At 34.0% G+C, this 18,718-nt stretch overlaps 2 protein-coding genes across 2 annotated transcripts; one reads left to right on the top strand and one right to left on the bottom strand.

Moving 5' to 3' along the window:
* The first annotated feature begins 6,689 nt into the window (after positions 1 to 6,689).
* Positions 6,690 to 14,270, top strand: LOC126701732 (histone deacetylase 5). The gene is made up of 14 exons (XM_050400072.1): positions 6,690 to 7,017; positions 7,137 to 7,338; positions 7,715 to 7,861; positions 7,980 to 8,092; positions 8,407 to 8,618; positions 9,762 to 9,826; positions 10,104 to 10,274; positions 10,482 to 10,565; positions 12,218 to 12,350; positions 12,435 to 12,556; positions 12,843 to 13,036; positions 13,172 to 13,301; positions 13,530 to 13,594; positions 13,675 to 14,270. The coding sequence occupies exons 1-14, from the start codon at positions 6,812 to 6,814 to the stop codon at positions 13,838 to 13,840; spliced, it is 2,010 nt and encodes a 669-aa protein (XP_050256029.1). The 5' UTR covers positions 6,690 to 6,811; the 3' UTR covers positions 13,841 to 14,270.
* Positions 14,271 to 15,191: 921 nt separating this feature from the next.
* On the bottom strand, positions 15,192 to 17,885 carry LOC126701969 (DNAJ protein JJJ1 homolog). Its single transcript, XM_050400450.1, has 3 exons — positions 16,048 to 17,885; positions 15,810 to 15,868; positions 15,192 to 15,679 (listed from the first exon to the last, which is right to left on the bottom strand). The coding sequence occupies exons 1-3, from the start codon at positions 17,818 to 17,820 to the stop codon at positions 15,622 to 15,624; spliced, it is 1,890 nt and encodes a 629-aa protein (XP_050256407.1). The 5' UTR covers positions 17,821 to 17,885; the 3' UTR covers positions 15,192 to 15,621.
* Between the last annotated feature and the right edge of the window lie 833 nt (positions 17,886 to 18,718).

Here is an 18,718-nt window from a genome sequence, read left to right as displayed (position 1 = left end):
ATAGGAACAAGTCTCCATTATTCTTACATCAAATAATTCTCTTCTCTGTGAGTTTCAGAGATTAAAAAAAAACACAATAAAGAATGTAGAACAAAAAACAGAGACTAGAGAAAGAGAGTGAGAGAGGAACTCCAAATGAAATTAAATTCAATTCTTGTAGTGGGGTTAAGCACAGAGAGAGAGAGAGAGAGAAGGGTTTGTTGTTGTAGAGGAGAGTGGAAAGTAAATAAAGAAATAGAAATAGTAACGGCTAGTTAGGGGGTTGGGGTTGCTTGGGGTGAAAGTCTATTCTCATAGCCGGTGATAACAAAACAGAGAGTCTCCGTGTGTGAGTCGGAGAGTGAAGGATTTATTATAATTCAAAAACCCAAACTTAGGGTTTTGCTGGGTTTCTCCGACTCTGAGTCGGAGTGAACAAAACAGAGCATCTGGGTTTATTATCATTCTAATCCCAAACCCTTACCAACGGCTAGTTTGGTATTTGGGTTTGGGTTTGGGTTTTATTTTACTTATTACCCATTTTACCCTCTCACCTTTACGTTTATTACTCATACGTGACACCCTTTTTTTTCTTTTTTCCAATACAAATATTAATTTTATTTATTTTCAATTCAATTACAATTTACAAGTACAACTACTAAACTCTGTCACTGGTTGGGAACGGAAGTATTATTATACATCAGAGAGAGAGAGAGATTTGCTAAAAGTCTAAAACAGACTGTAGGATCTAGAGAGAGAGAGAGAGAGAGAGAGAGAGAGAGTGAGAGTGAGAGAGTTTGCAATGAAAATGGGATTTATTTGAGTTTGAGTTTTGAGTTAGAGAGAGGAACAGTGGATCACCAACCCTAACAGTTAGTGTTGGCAGGAATGGAGGAGATGGGGTTTCAAATTTTTGTTTGTTTTTGTTTTAAATATATTGGGTTTCAATGGTTAATTGGATTGGGTTTTTCCTTTACTAGGTGTACAGTCAGAGAGAGGTAAATACTGAATAAATTTTGGTCAATAAAAGATGGGTTTTATTTTATTGATTGAATGAATTTTAAGGTTGGGTACAAGAAGCCCATGAGAGAGATGAAATTGTGTTGTGGGATTTGTTTGTGAAAGAATCAGTGTCTGAATGGGTTTTGTCTTTTTTGTTGCTAATTGGTAATAGCAATGGCAATGGTGGTTTCATATGCCTATTTGGTACTGTATGTGGAGGACCCATTCAATCCAAGTCCAAGAGGACCACTGTGTGATTGTGACTCTGAGGTTTCCCAGTATTTGATTTTTTTTTTTTTAATATATAATATTACTGATTGTGTTTTCTTTTATGATGTTGCATTTTTAGCTCTTCATGTTAAGTTTAGATATCTGGTTTCTTCTTTGGCTTTGAGGGATTGTTTATACCCAATCAGTTTGTTTGGCTTGCTTACAGATCTCACAGATGTCAAAATTCGATCCTAATTGGGGGGTTTATGTGGGTTCTATTTGCTAGAGGTTTTGATTTATGCGAATGAGGAATTTGTGGGGGAAATCACTATAGAAGGATTCCAGAGGTATGCTGCTGTAGGAAAGCAAGTGGAGCATTTGCTGAGGCTGCACAGAGGGTCTAAGGTACAAAAGTTTTGTGACTCGTGACAATTTGTAATTGTTCCCTTAATAGTGAATTTTCTATGGCTTTGTTTGTGTCCTCGAAGTGGCTTTGTTTTCTTCTTCATTATTCTTTAATGATTTAACTGATTTGGTTTATGCATAACTGTGGTAAAATATAATTTTTTTGTTGTGGGTTGGTTTAACCGATGTGTTTGACCTTTATATCTGATAATTCTGCAATGTTAATCACGTAAGGGTCTAAATTTAGTTTTTCAAGTGGAAACGGCTATATTGTAATTCTGAATTAGCATAATCAAATGGCATAGCTTTCTCTAATTTTTATAAGGCATTTATAATATTAAATAAAAATATTCTTCCATGCTTCCCTCTCTTCAAAGCTCTTAATATTGTATCAATATTTTTGTTTAATGAATACATGAATTAATCACATTTTACATTTTTACAAGTTCTTCATATAGGTCTGAAATGTGAAAGAAGAATGGACTATGAATAAAATTTGCAGGTGTCTATTCTTTGTGAATTGCAAAATAAAATTAGGGATATTTAGATTTTTCAAGGATCATAAACTTCAAGCCAAACAATTTAATATTCCAAACAGTTTGATCATATATCAATGTTCATTGATACGAACAGCTGTTGAAAGATCATTAGTCTGTCAATCCTGATCTCTCTTTTGTAATCTCCAATAAAATCTTCATTTTGTACTCTATTTTGTTCCCCTTTAAAGGAAGAGGAGGAGGAGGAGGGATGTACTTGTCAATCCAACTCATATCCCTAAACTTGAATCTACATATTTTCACAAAATCATGCCAACAGTGAGTTTTTTTTTTTTTTTTGTTCATTAATGACACTTTATTTTTTTGCATGTTGCTCATACAAAAAAAAAAAAGATCTTTGTGATTGAATTTTATTTCTGTTTGTTGATTTTATTTGTAATCATCAGCATGATATCTAACACGATTTAATTTACAATAGTACAGTAGCTATGTCTGTGCTTATTATTGTGTTGAAAATCTTATAATTCTGTGATTGTATTCTAATTATTTGACTTAGTCAATATTGAATGGATATTAGAATGCATTGATGCAAAATGTAAAACCATAGCTCATCTACATGTGCATGCATACTTCCTACAACAAAGCTGAGCTAGTCAAAAATACTTCAGGTTTTAATCGAGTGTGGTAGAAGTAGACAGGTGCGTAGTTGTTTTCAGTTTGTCATTTCATTTCTCTATTGACAATTTTTAGTGCCAATCATTTGCAGATACTTGGATTCTTCTTTGGGGGGATTGCATTCAATCAGTATGTCTTGTCTGCTTAAGGTGCTACTGTTGTTGCTCTTATATTGTTGGAACCAATTGTCGTCATCACTACAGCATTTGAATTTCAATTCTGTTGTTGTTCATCATCATCATCATCATCATCATCACACGCATGTATGTGCACACAGACACAAACTCACCCCAAAATATGTAACGTCTTATTTTCTTATAGTAAGATTTAAACCTGAGACCCACCATAAACACAACTAACGCTGCCATCTCAGCCACCTAGTCATTAAACCCTGCATTTTTGTTCTTTCTCAAGTGAACCATGAAGATTTTAGCTTTTAACATTTCCTATTTATCATGTGCTTCCAATTTGACCAAAATTTCAAAGTTCAGTAGTTAACTTTGCTGCTACATCTCTTGAATTGTGAAGTCGGCCTTTTCCTTTATTATACTGCTATCATTTGGGCTTCTTATGTCTTATTAGTTATAGGGAAAAGTTAACGGATGTCCTAAGGGCATTGATTTAGAGAATATTTTTAGAAATGTTTTATGAAAAAAAAAAAATTTTGAAAATTTTTTATATTTCTCATAAAAATTGTATTAAAACTTTTCTACAATGATTCATTAATAAATGCCCAAAGCACTTGTTAACCGGACACTTAGTTAAATGTATTTAATTACAATATCATAAAAGATACACACAGTTATCTAGTGAACAATTAATATATAAACAAATGTGTCATTTTTTTTAATGTGCATTCCAATTGATAATTAAATATTAGCTAAATTACAAATTATACCATTTAACACTGTCCAAAATTTAATTCGGTCATTTAACATTTTTTTTAAGTCATTTTAGCCCTATAAGTTTTATTCATGTTCAATGAAGTCCTTTTGTCACCATCTGCCCAAATTGCATCGTTGGATGCCCCAAATATGATGTAGTTTTGAATCTTTTGATATTGTAACTTTTTTAATTAAACAAAATCTAGAAAATTAATATTAAAAAAAAAACCTTTTTTGTAAAAGAAAAAAGGAAGGATTTTTCATATTGAGGAGTTTGATTTCCTCACACCCCCCCCCCCCCCAAAAAATAATTGAGCTTTGTCAATATTAAAACAGGAATCAAATTCCAGAGGAAAAAATCTTTTAAAATATAAGTAAAGAGTCTTACTAAAAAGAATGATGTATTTCAGACAGAAATCTTTGTTAATTGAATTTTTTTTATTGACCATAAATCTAAGCTTTGTCGACTCAAAACAAGAAAATCAAATTCTATAGAAAAAGATCTTTGGCAAAGTTATAGCTTTGCAGCTTCTCAAATCTCAACAACAATGAGGATTGAAGTCCATGCTTAAAGTTTCCAGAGTGAGCCTATGTTTCATCTTATCCACATTATTTATTGCAACTTCCATCAATTATAACAGCAGTTTCGCTCTCGCTAGAAGTATAAAGTAATCAAGGACTCTCTTAGGTTTCATCCAGTCGAACACAGGTTAACTTGAGGATTCTTACTAGGTCGTTGATTGGTCGAGTCAACCTGGTATGACATGAATTTAAAATTTAAAATTAAAAAAAAAAAAACCTTCAACATACTTTATAACTCCTTTTTTTTTTTTTTTCAATACTAATAAAAGAAAAAGGAAAACACTAAAAAACAAAAAAGTTGAATAATATATAAATTCTTGAATTTACCTTTTGAATCCTTAAATTTGTAACAATGTATTAATTTTAATACTCTATAGTCTCTACTAGTCCAATAATTCCACAAAAGAAGGAAAAAAAAAAATTGTATACATGAAAAATGATATAGAGTTAAATACCTGAACTTTGTACATTTGAACTAGCATTTTTCTAAAAACATATTTATTTAATTATTGATACTTTAAAAAGTTGCACCTTAACAAATAAACTAACAAAATAAAGTTTATTGTAAAAAAATAAAAAAGAAGAATAAGGTTAATGGAATCAGATAAATATATAGATTTTAAGAATAAAACTAGACTAAAATAACCTTTAAAATTTAGGGATATTTTCATTTTGGCCCTATCTTCCATTTCCACTAGTAACCTGGTTGTTAAGAACCTTTTATATTTAACTATTTCATTAAAAACCAACTCTGTAATGATGTGGAATGCAAGAATTTCATTATTGTAGGGAGAAAAACATATTATGGACAGTTAGATAACTAATGAAAATGGAGAACATTAGGGCCAATATGAAAATAGAATCAAATGTGAAAAGACAAAATGAAAATAAACTCAAACTTTAAGGGCAAAAAATGAACTTTAGTCAATAAAAATAGGCAAAAACACATTTTTAGTCACTCTATTTTGGTCATATATTCAATTTGGTGCTCAAGTTTTTACAACTTTCATTATAGTCCTTATATTTTTAATCTGCTCTAATTTTGGTCATTGACATCGTATCACTTATGAAAAACACTATTTGTAAACTAGTAGTTCGGTCCATTAACTCTGTAGGTGTTTTTTGTTAGTGGGATGATGACAATGACCAAAATGATAACAAGTTTAAAAATATATTGACCAAAATGAAAGTTGTGAAAACTTGAAAAACAAATTGAAAATATAACAAAAAAGTAAGGACCAAAAAAATGTTTTTGCCTAAAACATAACATGTTAAGTAAGGAAAAATAACAATTCAAATAAAATCTAGAATGAACTTACAAAAAGCTACTTAATATTTTTTATACAAATAAAATCTAGAATTTTACTACAAAAAAAACTACTTAATAAGAGTAGTAAATCTGACTTGAAAATATTTATATTTAAGAATTGGATATTAACTTGACAAGTAATGTTTAGTATTTTTATCTACAATATAGTAAACCTAATTTAACTTTATTATATAAACATACATTATGAAATTGAAAGTCAATAAAAGGTTTAAATTTTAAATTTTATAATGTACTCCATGAACGGCTGGTTTGATTTTTTTTTTTTTTTTTTTTTTTTTTAATTTTAGAATAAAGACCTGGATTTCAATGTTGTAAAGTGACCAAATTGGCCAGAACAGTATGAGATATATTTGATGACACATCTTCCATCCAAATAGTTAAAGAAGAGGAGAGGATAGAACATCTAGCTAGGGAATGAGCTATTGCATTTCCTTGAACATGGGAAAAATTAATATATTGAACTATGAAACTAATTGTTTAGCATAAAAAATCAATTGACCATATGAGGCCAACGATGGATCATCGCTGCTGAGAGCTTTGATGATAACAAAAAAAATCACCCTCCAAAATAATTCGATTGAACCCTAACTCAATAGGAAGCTCAATAGCTCGTCGTGCAACTAGAGCTTCAACTTGAGCTAACACTAGTCCTTTGGAATTACAAACAACAGCCCCTAGGTAAAGGTCAAAAGATGGTCGAACCAAAAATAGGTAGATACTCCTATCTATTAAGCAAACTTAAAAAAAAAAAAAAGGATGGGTATGAATTTGTGTCTAATTTTAATATGTCCAGCAAACACAACAAATTTTTAAATGTTTTAGTTCTTAACTTTTATTATACGTGTCAATTTGATCCATAACACTTCAAATATATTAATTTTTCATTAATCTTTTAGTGTAATATCAAAATAGTTAATAGATGAAAAATACTAACATGACCACAGCTAAAATAAAATATTATTTTTATGTCACATAAAATAAAGGTAAAGGTTAAGAATATATAATTTACCCTTATTATTATTGAAATTCTTCTGTTTTATTTCCAAAGTTGTGGGAAAAAGTAAAGAAAGCCATAGGCCCAATAAGGCCGAAACCCATAACATTACCTTTACCTTCCCTCCAAAAAGAGTCCAAAAAAAAAAAGAGACAGAGAAATCGAAACCATTTCCCCTAAAAAATCTTTTTCTCTTCGTTTAATTCTCTCTCTCTCTCTCAGAGAGTGAGAAATTGAATTTTTAGGGCACAACATGGAGATCATGAACTCCGAAACCGAAAAACCGAGCAGTGATGATAGTAGTAGTACTAGCAACGGTCAAAGTCAAAGAAGGGTAGGAATTCTCTACGACGAGCGTATGTGTAAGCACTCTACACCCGACGGCGATCACCACCCCGAAAACCCTAATCGGATTCGCGCTATCTGGAACAAGCTTCAAATTGCTCGCATTCCCCAAAGGTTTTTTTTATTTTTATTTATTTCTTTTTTTCAATTTTTTTCAATTTTGAAATTGAGCTTGAGCTTTGAGCTTTGAGATTGTGGTTGAGATTTGCTCTGTTTTTCTTATCTATTTTCAGGTGTGTGGTTTTGAACGCGAAAGAAGCAGAGGACAGGTTCATTTTGAATGTTCACTCCAAAAAACACGTTGATCTGATCAAGAATATAAGCTCAAAACAGTTTGATTCACGAAGAAACAAGATCGCTGCGAAATTCAATTCAATTTATTTCAATGAAGGTTCATCTGAATCCGCTTACCTCGCTGCTGGCTCTGTTGTTGATGTAATATCTCAGTCCAATTCTATTTCTACTGCAAATATTAGCAACTCAATTTTAGTGTCAGAAGTTCGGTGGAAAATGTTTTCCATTTTCTGGTGTTTGGTACGCTGGAAAATGTAAGTCAGCTGAAAATAAGCTCAGTATAGCAGAAAATGTTTTTTTTTTTTGGAAAGTCAAATACTTCACAAACAAATTCCACACCAGAAATGTTTCGAGCTCATTTTTCAAGGTCCCAATCACACACAGGAAAATGTTTTCTGGAAAATGAGTAATTTTCTAGAAATTAACATTTTCGGTTGAAATCAACAGAGCTTGGGAATAATATTTTTGTTTCAATTATTATTTATAAATGAAGGCTGTTAATGATTTTGTTAAATAGGTCGCGGAGAGAGTTGCGAAAGGAGAGTTGAATTCTGCTTTTGCTATCGTTAGGCCTCCGGGACATCATGCTGAACACAATGAAGCAATGGGATTTTGTCTGCACAACAATGTGGCTATCGCGACGAGTTTTCTTTTGAATGAAAGAGTGAGGACCAAGTTTGAAGCATATCAGCAATTGATTGATTCTGCTGTGTTTTGATGTATGTGTATAGAGAAATGTGGTTTTTTTTTCCCTGTTTAAGTATCTTTTTTATACGTGACAGCCGGAGTTGGGAATCAAGAAGATTTTGATCGTTGATTGGGATGTACATCATGGTAATGGTACTCAAAAGATGTTCTGGAAGGATTCCCGTGTTCTATTCTTCTCCGTTCACAGGTTCATAGGAAATTTTCGAGTTAATAAGTCTTAGTTGATCATTTGAAATTTTCAACATGGTAGTATATTTAAAAGTTTGAACATTGGATTCCTTGAATATATATATATATATATATATATATATATCGGTCAAATTTGTATGGTATTCATTAAATTGTTTTCTTGGAAAAATTAATTTTGATATGAAGTGGATTATTGTTCTTGTGAGTGACTTGTCAAGTACTATAACAAGTTCTAGCCCATAGCAGTTAGTTGATATTCTGTTACTACTGTTTGTTCCTAGTCATGGTGACTATTTAGAGTTGTCCTTACAGGCACGAGTTTGGCACTTTCTATCCTGCTAACGATGATGGTTTCTATACTATGATTGGAGAAGGACCTGGTGCAGGATATAATATAAATGTCCCTTGGGAGAACGGTCGTTGTGGAGATGCAGACTATCTTGCAGTTTGGGACCATATATTAATTCCTGTTGCCAAGGAATTTGATCCCGACATAATTATAATATCTGCAGGATTTGATGCAGGTTTGGTAGTTTTAACTGTGATTCCTATCATTACTCCTACTCATCATTGATTACCTAATAAACAGGCATTTAGAAGCAATTTATCTTCTATAAAGAAAATATTAGATATAACTATATAAAGAAATCAGTTCTGTTCCATGAAGCCTTTCAATGGCCATCTAATCAGAGTTAGTTTCAAACTAAATGAAAAACTTTCATACCTTTTTTTTTTTTTTGGGGGGGTGGGGTGGGGTGGGGGGTTCAAAGTCAAATCAAAGTGATGGAGATTTAACAAAAAAATTGTACATCATGATGGTTAATGTTAGTCCATGTAAAAAACAATGCAATTTTGAGATAACTCTATGTAATCAGAAAGTATATTGACCGCTTCATGTCAGTAGGAAAAATTATCAAGGTAGTAATTACCTCACTAGGATCTCATCAATTTTTGTACTGTGAGAAAGGGATGTAGAACTGACAATTGTGTCCATAATTATTATTCTCATAACTGAGAACGCAAGTTGCCATTGCTTAAGTTATAATATGTACCTCAAGTCAGTAAGAAGATGCCTCGCTTAGAGCTTCTTATTGTTCACAATTCTAGCCTTAAAATATAGATTAGGGACCCAAGCAAGCATTGGCAGTTGGCATGAATGTGATTTTAGTACCTTAAATATTAGTAAAACATTTTGACTTTTCAATTTCTGATACCACTGGATTTCATTCATCCTGATTCTCCTATTGAAAGTGTTTTGTTCAATTCATAACTTTATAGTCTGTGCAATTAAAACCAGATGTGGTTGAAAGAATGTAAGGGTGAGACCAAACAGCTAGGAGCCAGTGTTGGCCCACGTTTGGGCTCCAATTGCGCTTTCTTGCTTATGAACATGGAGAAAAAAAAGGGTCCTGATGAGTTCTATTCAGACAAATTAGGACAATAGGATTCTTTCTTTCTGGCAGATAGATATCATTTTTGTAATTTTCACACAATTGATAAGATGCGTATTGTTCCCTATGCATCTACTATGGTGAGATATCTGTTTTTTTTTTTTTTTTTTTTGCATTAGAAATTTTCTTTGTATGGAAACTCTCTGAGCGTTTGTAGTATTTGTTTTTAATAATAATATTCTGAAAAAAATTCTTTCAAATTATTACTTGGAACAGCTGTTGGTGATCCTTTAGGGGGTTGTCGTGTCACGCCATATGGGTACTCAGTTATGTTGAAAAAGGTTAGCATTCAATTTGTTCATATTCTACATTAATGTTATTTTCATCATAATCTCCTTCAGTGAATGAAGATTGATTGTGCCATTTTGTTATATACAGATGTTATCTTAAATTGTATGATTTACCGTACACCCCAATTATGTCAGTAATGTTGGTCACTTTAGTTTTAGCACATACCATAAGTAATTCTTTTGCAGGTGAAGCTTAGAAGAATACCTTTGTGCTTCTATGTATTTTTTGTGTTTCCTATATAATATATTTTTTATTTTCTTTTTTCAGCTGATGAATTTTGCACAAGGTAAGATTGTGTTGGCATTAGAAGGAGGATACAATCTTGACTCTATAGCGAATTCAGCACTTGCATGCATGCAAGTTTTATTAGAAAACATGCCTATCAATGGATCTTCAGAGGCCTACCCTTTTGAGTCCACATGGCGCGTAATACAAGCGGTAAAATAACATTGGTTACTCCATTTGTTTCCTTAGTTTTTAGGGGAGGGAAGTGGGTGAGAATTGAGGACTAATTTGTTTCTAACTTCTCTGCTAGGTTATCCAAACCTCTCCTTATATCAATCTTTGCTGCATTCTGTTCTTTACTAGTCAACTGTATCTGAGATTTTTTTTATTTAACTAAGGCATATATAATCTTTTATACAGGTTCGGCAGGAACTAAAAGTCTTTTGGCCAACACTTGCAGATGAATTACCAACCACGTTAATTAGTCAAACAGCTCCAGTTCCAGTAATGTTTCTTCTCTTTTTAGTTGTTGACGTAATTTCATCTTTATCTCATCAAACTTGTGATAGTGAATATAACTTGTATGCAGAGGATTTTGTTTTTAAAACAATATTTACTTGGTAATTGTTGAATTCTTGAGGTGGAATATGACTGGAAAGTACGATGATCATTAAATATTCACTATTGCACAGCTGAAGCATTAAATGATTTGATTAATTAATGTAGAGAAGATATGCATCTATCTCCTATTGTGCTTAATTCATTTATTGCCCAATTCATGTTCAAATAGAAGGGAAACATAAGGAAAGCATCATTTTTATAAGCTCTTTGAAATTAGATTTCTGGGAAAATTTTATTTTAAACCCTATTCTATGGCTTATGGGGTGTAACAAATTAAACCCTATAGTTTTAAAATTAACAAGTTAAACCCTAGAGTTCTAAAATGTAACAAATTAAACATTAGAGTTTAAAAAAACAAAAAATTAAACCTTGAATCTGTATTAAACCCCCAAAAAATTCATTTAAATGGGTTGAGGTTTAATTATTTACTGTTTGAAAACCCCAAGGTTTAATTTGTTACTTTTGAAAGTGTACAGTTTAATTTATTACTTTTTAAAATTTCTAGGTTTAATTTGTTAATTTGGAACTACATGGTTTAATTTGTTACACCCATAAACCATAGGGATTAAAATGTAAGTGTCCCTTAGATTATTGTTTGGTTTGAACAAAAAGAACTGTGTACAAGCATGTTTGATGTATTTTTAGTCATTCAAAATGCTTTTTTTTTGGAGAAAGAATTACCATTAGAATATCATACAAAACTACAGTCATTACCTGAATAAGTCTAACCATAAACACAAGAGATCATATATGATATATGTACAATTACAAATATGTGTTTATGTATGCAGGCATGTACCTTGTATTTTAAATAACATAATTCCTTTAAATCTTATAAAAATCATAGATATATTGTTTTTTCCAAAATAATGGTCAGTTAGCACACTTGTTGGTCCAAAGTGGGGCCTCACAGTTGTTTGAAGGATTGATGAGTTAATGAAAATTGATTTTAAATTTTTTACGGTGTTAGAGTTATGGTTAAATGATTAATAAATTCACCATTTCCTAAGCACTTAAGCTTTTAGGATATTGGCAATTTAACATAATATCAAAGCAAGTGGTCCTATGTTCAAACCTTGTCTCCGCCATTTCAAAAATTAAATATCCCACATATTGGGACCCATTTATTAAGGGAGGTCTGAGTTTGCATGTGAGGGAGAGTGTTGAAATTATAATTAAATGATCAAATTCACAATTTCTTAACAACTTAAACTTTTGGGACTATTGGCCTATATGGATGCCTAGTTGGAGGAAACAAAGAGTACTTTTCATTCATTCACTATTCTTCTTCATCTCTGCTTATAAAAAATATTTTATAAAAAAAATCATTCTTCTTCTTTTTCATCTCTCTCTTTTTTGGTCCTTTTTCATGAGTTTCCCTAAAGGAAGGGGAAGGTGAGAGATCCAGTGTTTTGCCTTTTTTTTTTTTTTTTGAGGAGTAGGGGGTAGGAATTTTGTGATATCTCTTTTATCTTTACTTCTCTTTTGCATATAATTACAAACCTTACTAAGATAGGTGTTTTTTTTATTTTTAGAATATTGTATTCTTGAGCTCTGATTCTGAAGTGGAGGATGACAATGGAGCTCAAGCATCAGAAGATCTTGAGGAGGTTCTTCAGGGCATTATACAACCCCTGTCAAATCTGAAAGTTGATGAAGATCATCAGGGTAAAGAGGAAACTGAATTTCTTGTCAGTTACTGGTTTTCTACATCTATTTAATGTCATATGATGGCCTCGAAACTGAATGCAGATAAAAACAATAATGCTTATAGCCCTTGGAGATCGGAGCTGTCAAAGATTGACATTTGGTATGCTTCTTTTGGATCAAATATGTGGAAACCAAGATTCCTGTGCTATGTTGAAGGTGGCCAGGTAGGATACAATGATTCAAAAAAAAAAAAAAGCTTGCAATATCAATTTTAAAGATATTTAGAAGCAGATTCTAAGCATTCTGCGGGCATAGAATATTTCAATCAGCATTTGAAATTTGGACTGCACAAGTTCATTCTGTGCTTAGTATCTCTATTGCCTGGTCATGAATTATGAAGTTTTGTAATTCTACTTTTTTTTTTTCTTTTTCTTTTTCTGTAGTGTTTTATTTTATCGCACCTTATTCTTTCCTTTTTGCTTATTTTTATAAAACCTTTGTAACATTCAGGTCGAAGGTATGCAAAGGCCATGTACTGGTTCGTTCGATAAAACTCCACCAAAGGAGGTTTTGTGGAGGACTTACCCTCATCGTTTATTCTTTGGCCGTGAATCTACAAGTTCATGGGGTCCTGGAGGGGTTGCTTTCCTTAATCCAGAAAGAAAAATCCAGGATAAAGCTTACCTGTGCCTATATAGAATCACGTGCGATATTTGTGATGTGGTTCTTCTTATTTCTTTTGTATCTCCTTTCTATCTTTTGTTGAACATATTTCCCATTAGAACACGGAACTTCTAAATTGGATTTCAATTTGTCTTATTCTCCAACTTCTGTCACAGGCTAGAGCAGTTCAATGATATTTTGCACCAGGAGAACATTTCAAGTTACAGCATGACTTCTCCTTTGTTTGATTTGGATTATTTAATCTCTGTAGCAAGCAATGAGTCCAACTCTCTAGAGCTTCAAATGGTATGTGATGTCTTTTATGCCTGTTCTGTTTTTAGACTGGAATAAGCATATTTGTCTACTAATAGCCACATCAAATGACATTACTACTACCTCACATAAACAAATGGTAGAGAGTGAGGTAAAGATTCGATCCCATATACGTTTAATTTGTTGCATTTGGGTGGGTGTTATAAATTCTATTTGATTCACCTTACTGTGAAAGTTGAAAACTGCTTTAATTTTGTGCAGGGAGGTTGGTATAGTAATGTTGTTTACTTGGGAAAGGAGGAGGACATTCCTATACTAACTATGACGTGAGTATCAAATCATTCTAAAAGCAAAATTTGTAAAAAGTGTATAGAATTTTAATTAGTTTATTTGATCCTTAATGTAGGTGCATGAACTCGGATATGGAGAGCTTCAAATCCGGAAAGCTTCCCATTGTGGCTCCAGGCAAAGCATATATGAACACCTTAGTAAGGGGCCTGGTAGAAGGAGGCCAGCTTTCAGTGGAGGAAGCCATGGCATACATACAAGAAGCTACTAAAAAACCATTGTGATTGCAACTTTGTCCCCTTTTGTTGTCAATCCTCATTATTGCTTTGCTGTTGGAGGAAAAAAGCAAACCTTGGTCACCTGACAAAGAGAAGCTCGTGGGAGGAGAAAGGGCATGCCTCTCTCTCTCTGTGTTTAAAAAGTAATTTGTGCAGCTGTGTCATTTGTGCAACTTTGGCTCTCATGGGAAGACCTGCCCCTGGTCTCATATAACTTAAAAGGGAGTTCCAAATATTTCCTCTAGCTCTATTTATGTATAAAAAATTGGTTACCTATTGGTTGTCACAGGCTAAGCTTGAGTGATGCATACTATTTTGTGGTATCATGCACAGCTTAAATTAGCTGCCATCAGATTGAGTATATTTCCTCTAGGTCTATTTATGTACAAAAAATTGGTTACCTATTGTTTATCACAGGCTGCGCTTGAGTGATGCATATCATTTTGTGGTATCATGCACAGCTTAAATTAGCTGCCATCAGATTGGGTATATTTCCTCTAGTTCTATTTGTGCATAAAAAATTGGTTAACTGTTGTTTATCACAGGCTGAGCTTGAGTGATGCATATTATTGTGTAGTATCGTGCACAGCTTAAATTAACTGCCATCATATTGGATATAGATTTGAGTGTAGTGTCGGAAGCCTGAGTGTATTGTATTTAACGATAGCCTAATATCTTGGAGGCTTCTCTACTTGTTTAAAGCAAGAATACGCCAGACTTTACAAGCCATGTAATATCTTGGAGGCTTCTCTACTTGTTTAAAGCAAGAATACGCCAGACTTTACAAGCCATGTTGAGATTGTGTTCGGTAACCCTAGTAAAAATGCATTTGGTAATTTACGGTAAGTTACCTAATGAGCCCAATATGACTTTCAAACAAACGAATCCACCCCTTTTTTGATCCAACCCTTTTTTTTTTATCTTGACATGCCAGTTGAATGATAAGACTAATAACATCATAAAGGAATTCCTTTATACTCAACTCTGGGATTCTGGCTATAAAACATCGTTGGTTTGTTTGGATTGAGGAGGAAAGCGGGAGAGTAAAGTAAGATCAGCCGAAAATAATTTTCAGCCAATTCTACTTTACTCTTCCCTTCAAAAAAAAAAAAAAAAAAAAATCAAACAGGCCCTACCTGAGGAAAAACTTTGTCCTGCTTCCATCGTATGTTACTTCTCCCTCACAAGAGGGAGATGAGGGAGAGGTAACATACAACGGAGACAGGATATAACTTCTCCTACATGAGGAGATTGGCTAACTTTATATGAGTAAAGTTCAAACATAAATTAACTTTATGCAAATAACCACTTATTTGTCTTTAACTTTTAAGAGAATAAGCTAGTAGCATATATAGGCTTAGCCAAAAACAATATCGCTCAAACATTCCAATCGATGCATTTTTACAATAAATATCAATCACATTTCAGGAAAACGAATTTCATCTATGAAAATCTATTTATATTTTCCTGTTACTGATTTTCTCCACATACAGCAAAAGCCAAAGCCAACTTGGCATTGGAATTCTCAGGTTGCATTTTCCTTACTTTGGTGCAAGACAACCTCGAATTAAAAAACACTATCAATCAAAACAGAAGCCTGCTCTACTGTAGGAGGACAAAAAATGGGTATGCTACATGCAGCATTGCAGATACCCATGACTATTTAGTGTAGTTTAGCATTGTTACAACAGAATAAATGAATGAATACAATAAACAATTCATGCGAACCAACATGCGGAATGCTGCTCTCACTCGCATGATAATTTATGCTATCATCAATTGTTTCGTCATCTGTGTTTTAATGTAGCATGGCCGGATTCACCCAAATGCTTGTGTAGTTTAGTCCTGTCATTATAAACAATCATACAAATCCAAATAATGAATATCTATAGAAGCAAAATGACAAGAGACACAGGTTGCAAATCTAACTAGTGAAAAATAAAGGTAAAGCATAGAAATAAAAGACATGAATTACCTTGATTCAAATTCCTCTCCACATGTATCACATGTGTTGCTAGAATTCTTCGATGTTGCCTGATTTGGAAGACATCACAAATTAGAACAAAGAGCATTAATCATAATAACAACATTCCATTATACATGAAAAGGGTAATAACAACACAACACAGTTCAACAATGCCCGTTGAAGATGGTGCAAACATACTAAATACTCAATAATGGAGTAAAGAAGAGAATTGGTGAAGCATTGTTACCTTGGCTTTCTTTCCTTTGGAAGAGTTCTTTGATTTGGCATTTGTATCTTTCTTCCCAGCCCCTTTTTTATCAACGTGTTGATTTGAAGACTTTTTATCTCTAGCTAACTGATCACCCCCTTTAACATTACCATTACCATTACTCTCATTTTCCACAACAGAATGAGAAGAGGACTCTTCCTCCTCCAAGTTTGAATGATCATGTCCATTACTCTCACCCTCCTCACTCTGTCTATTAATCTCATCGGTCAAATCCCTAGTAGCCTCTCCACCATTCTTTTTACTCCTACGATTCTTTCTCTTGCTCTTCGTATTATTGTATTCCATAAAATCAACCCCATCACTCTCATCCTCAACACGAACCTCACTCCACGCAGCTGCCTTCTCTTCACGCCTCGAACCCACATTGTTCCTACTCTTAGGTAACTCGACCCCATCACTCTCATCCTCAACACGAACCTCACTCCACACTGCCGCCTTTTCTTCACTCCTTGAACCCACATTTTTCCTACTCTTACGCCCCGCCACCATTGCTTCAAGCACACCCATTTCATCATCATCATCATCATCATCATCTACACCATCACCATCACTCTCCTCACCTCCTCCAACCTCATTCTTATCCTCAACATCATGAAATCCACCAACATTCTCCTCATCCTCCTCGTCCTTATCCCCAATCTCTAATTCCTCTCTAATTCGCTCGCCAACCTCATCCACGACTCTCTCCTCTTCCCCAATATCTTGTGCAACATCTTCTTCATCACCAAGCGAATCACGAAACTCAGCAACTTTCTCCTTATGCTTTTTCGACTGCTCGTGATTCTTCCATTGTTTATCACTCTTAAACTTCTTCCCACACACCACACAATAAAACTCCTTCCTCTTCCTCTCCTCTTCTTCTTCCTCCTCCTCTTCTTCCACTTCCTTTCCATCTCCCTCCAATTCCTCCTCATCAACCCTAGTCCACTCCGGCTCCACGTAAGCCCTAGCCTTCTCAATCCTCTCCTTCTCCAATCTCTTCTTCCTCTCTCTCTCCTCCTCCTTCTTCCTCTCCATCTCCAAATTCCTCTTCACCGCCATATCAATCACTCTCTTATCTCTCTTCTTCACAAACTCCGCCAATCCACGCACCGTTTCGTTATACTCCCTCCTCGCCTTCTTCCTCACCTTCTTGTTCTCCTCCTCCATAACTCTCCTCGATTTCCGATTCACTCCGGCCATCGCATCGTACTGATCCGCCCAGCAAAAATCCATCACCGTACAAAACCCTAGCCAATAGTTATAAAACGCAGTCACCTGCACATACGGACTCTCCAAATTCCCCATCAACGGCGCCTCCTTGTTCAACGCTAACCCTAATTTCCTCGCGAAATTGATCTCGTTCGCGTAAATCTTGTCGAAGAGATCCGAATACACCTTGTAGAACCCGCGACCCGAGTCGGAGTACCCGGAAAAGACGGTGTTGGAGAAGAAGGAGAAGAGGTTTGGAATCGCCGAGTTTACCGAGTTGGAGTTGAGATCGGAGAAGAGGATCTGAGACCGGTGCGAGTCGTACCAGGCTCGCTCTTTCGGGTCTGAGAGGACCTCGTAAGCTTGGGCTAGCTCTTGGAACTGAGCGGTGGCTTCGGCATGGGATAAGCCGGACTGGACGAGCTTGTCAGGGTGGCGTTGCAAGGCGAGCTTCTTGTACGCCGAGCGGATTTCGTCGGCGGCGCAGTCGCGGCTCAGCCCTAGGACTTCGTAGTGGCACCGCTTCGCCGCCGATTCCATGGTCTTGGTTTTTTTGGGGTCTCCAGGTTAGTTCAAATACACGTTGGAACATTTTTGAGGCGGTTTTTATATATTATAGGGTTGAAGAGAGTGGCGTGCAATGCACCTGAATTAGTCAAACTACAATTAGTTAAAAATAAATGAAAATTAATATTTACTGTATAATACGAAACAAAGATAAAATAACTGCGAAAAATAAAGAAAAAAAAAAGAAAAACATAGTAAAAAAGTTCAGGTAAAAGATGCCTCAAAGTTTGAGCTCGAAGAGAACGAAGGATTTGTAGAAATAAAAGAGCAGACACGGTTTTTGTTTGCAAAATATCAAGTTAGGTGTAAAATTTGACCTGTTAGTACACTAGATTTTTCTAATGTTAACTTCTAACTTATCTTCTCCAAAAAAACGTGTAAAATTTGATATTCTCACGATCAAGTTATATGTATATTTTTAAATAAAACTCGATGTTATATTTAAATTTTTTTTTTTAAATTAAGCGGTAAAATATATATAGAACTTGATATTACTAATGTCAAGTTTCAGCTATAACTCAATTTTGTTCATCAAGTTTAAGAAACATAGACATTTTACTAAATAGTTTCAAAACATAAGCATTTTACTGCGTAATTTATAAATTAAGGACAAATGCCAATTTCCCCCATTTTGGTGTGATGTCCTATAGAGAGAGAGAGAGAGAGAGAGAGTAGGATGTGGGTTTGGTTAGACTCTTTATGTTGCTGACTAAGTACTAGTTGGCTTAAAATTTTTTAATTTGCTTAATAATAGTCGATCCAAAACTCTCTTTATAACATAATAAATACTAAATTAACACTAAAAAAAAATGTGTAAAATTGTGAGTAGGATGTGGGTTTGGTTAGACTCTTTATGTTGCTGACTAAGTAC

The sequence above is a fragment of the Quercus robur genome, chromosome 10 (genome assembly GCF_932294415.1).
Source record: "Quercus robur chromosome 10, dhQueRobu3.1, whole genome shotgun sequence".
NCBI lineage: Eukaryota > Viridiplantae > Streptophyta > Magnoliopsida > Fagales > Fagaceae > Quercus > Quercus robur.
This window is presented reverse-complemented; position numbering and strand designations above follow the sequence as displayed.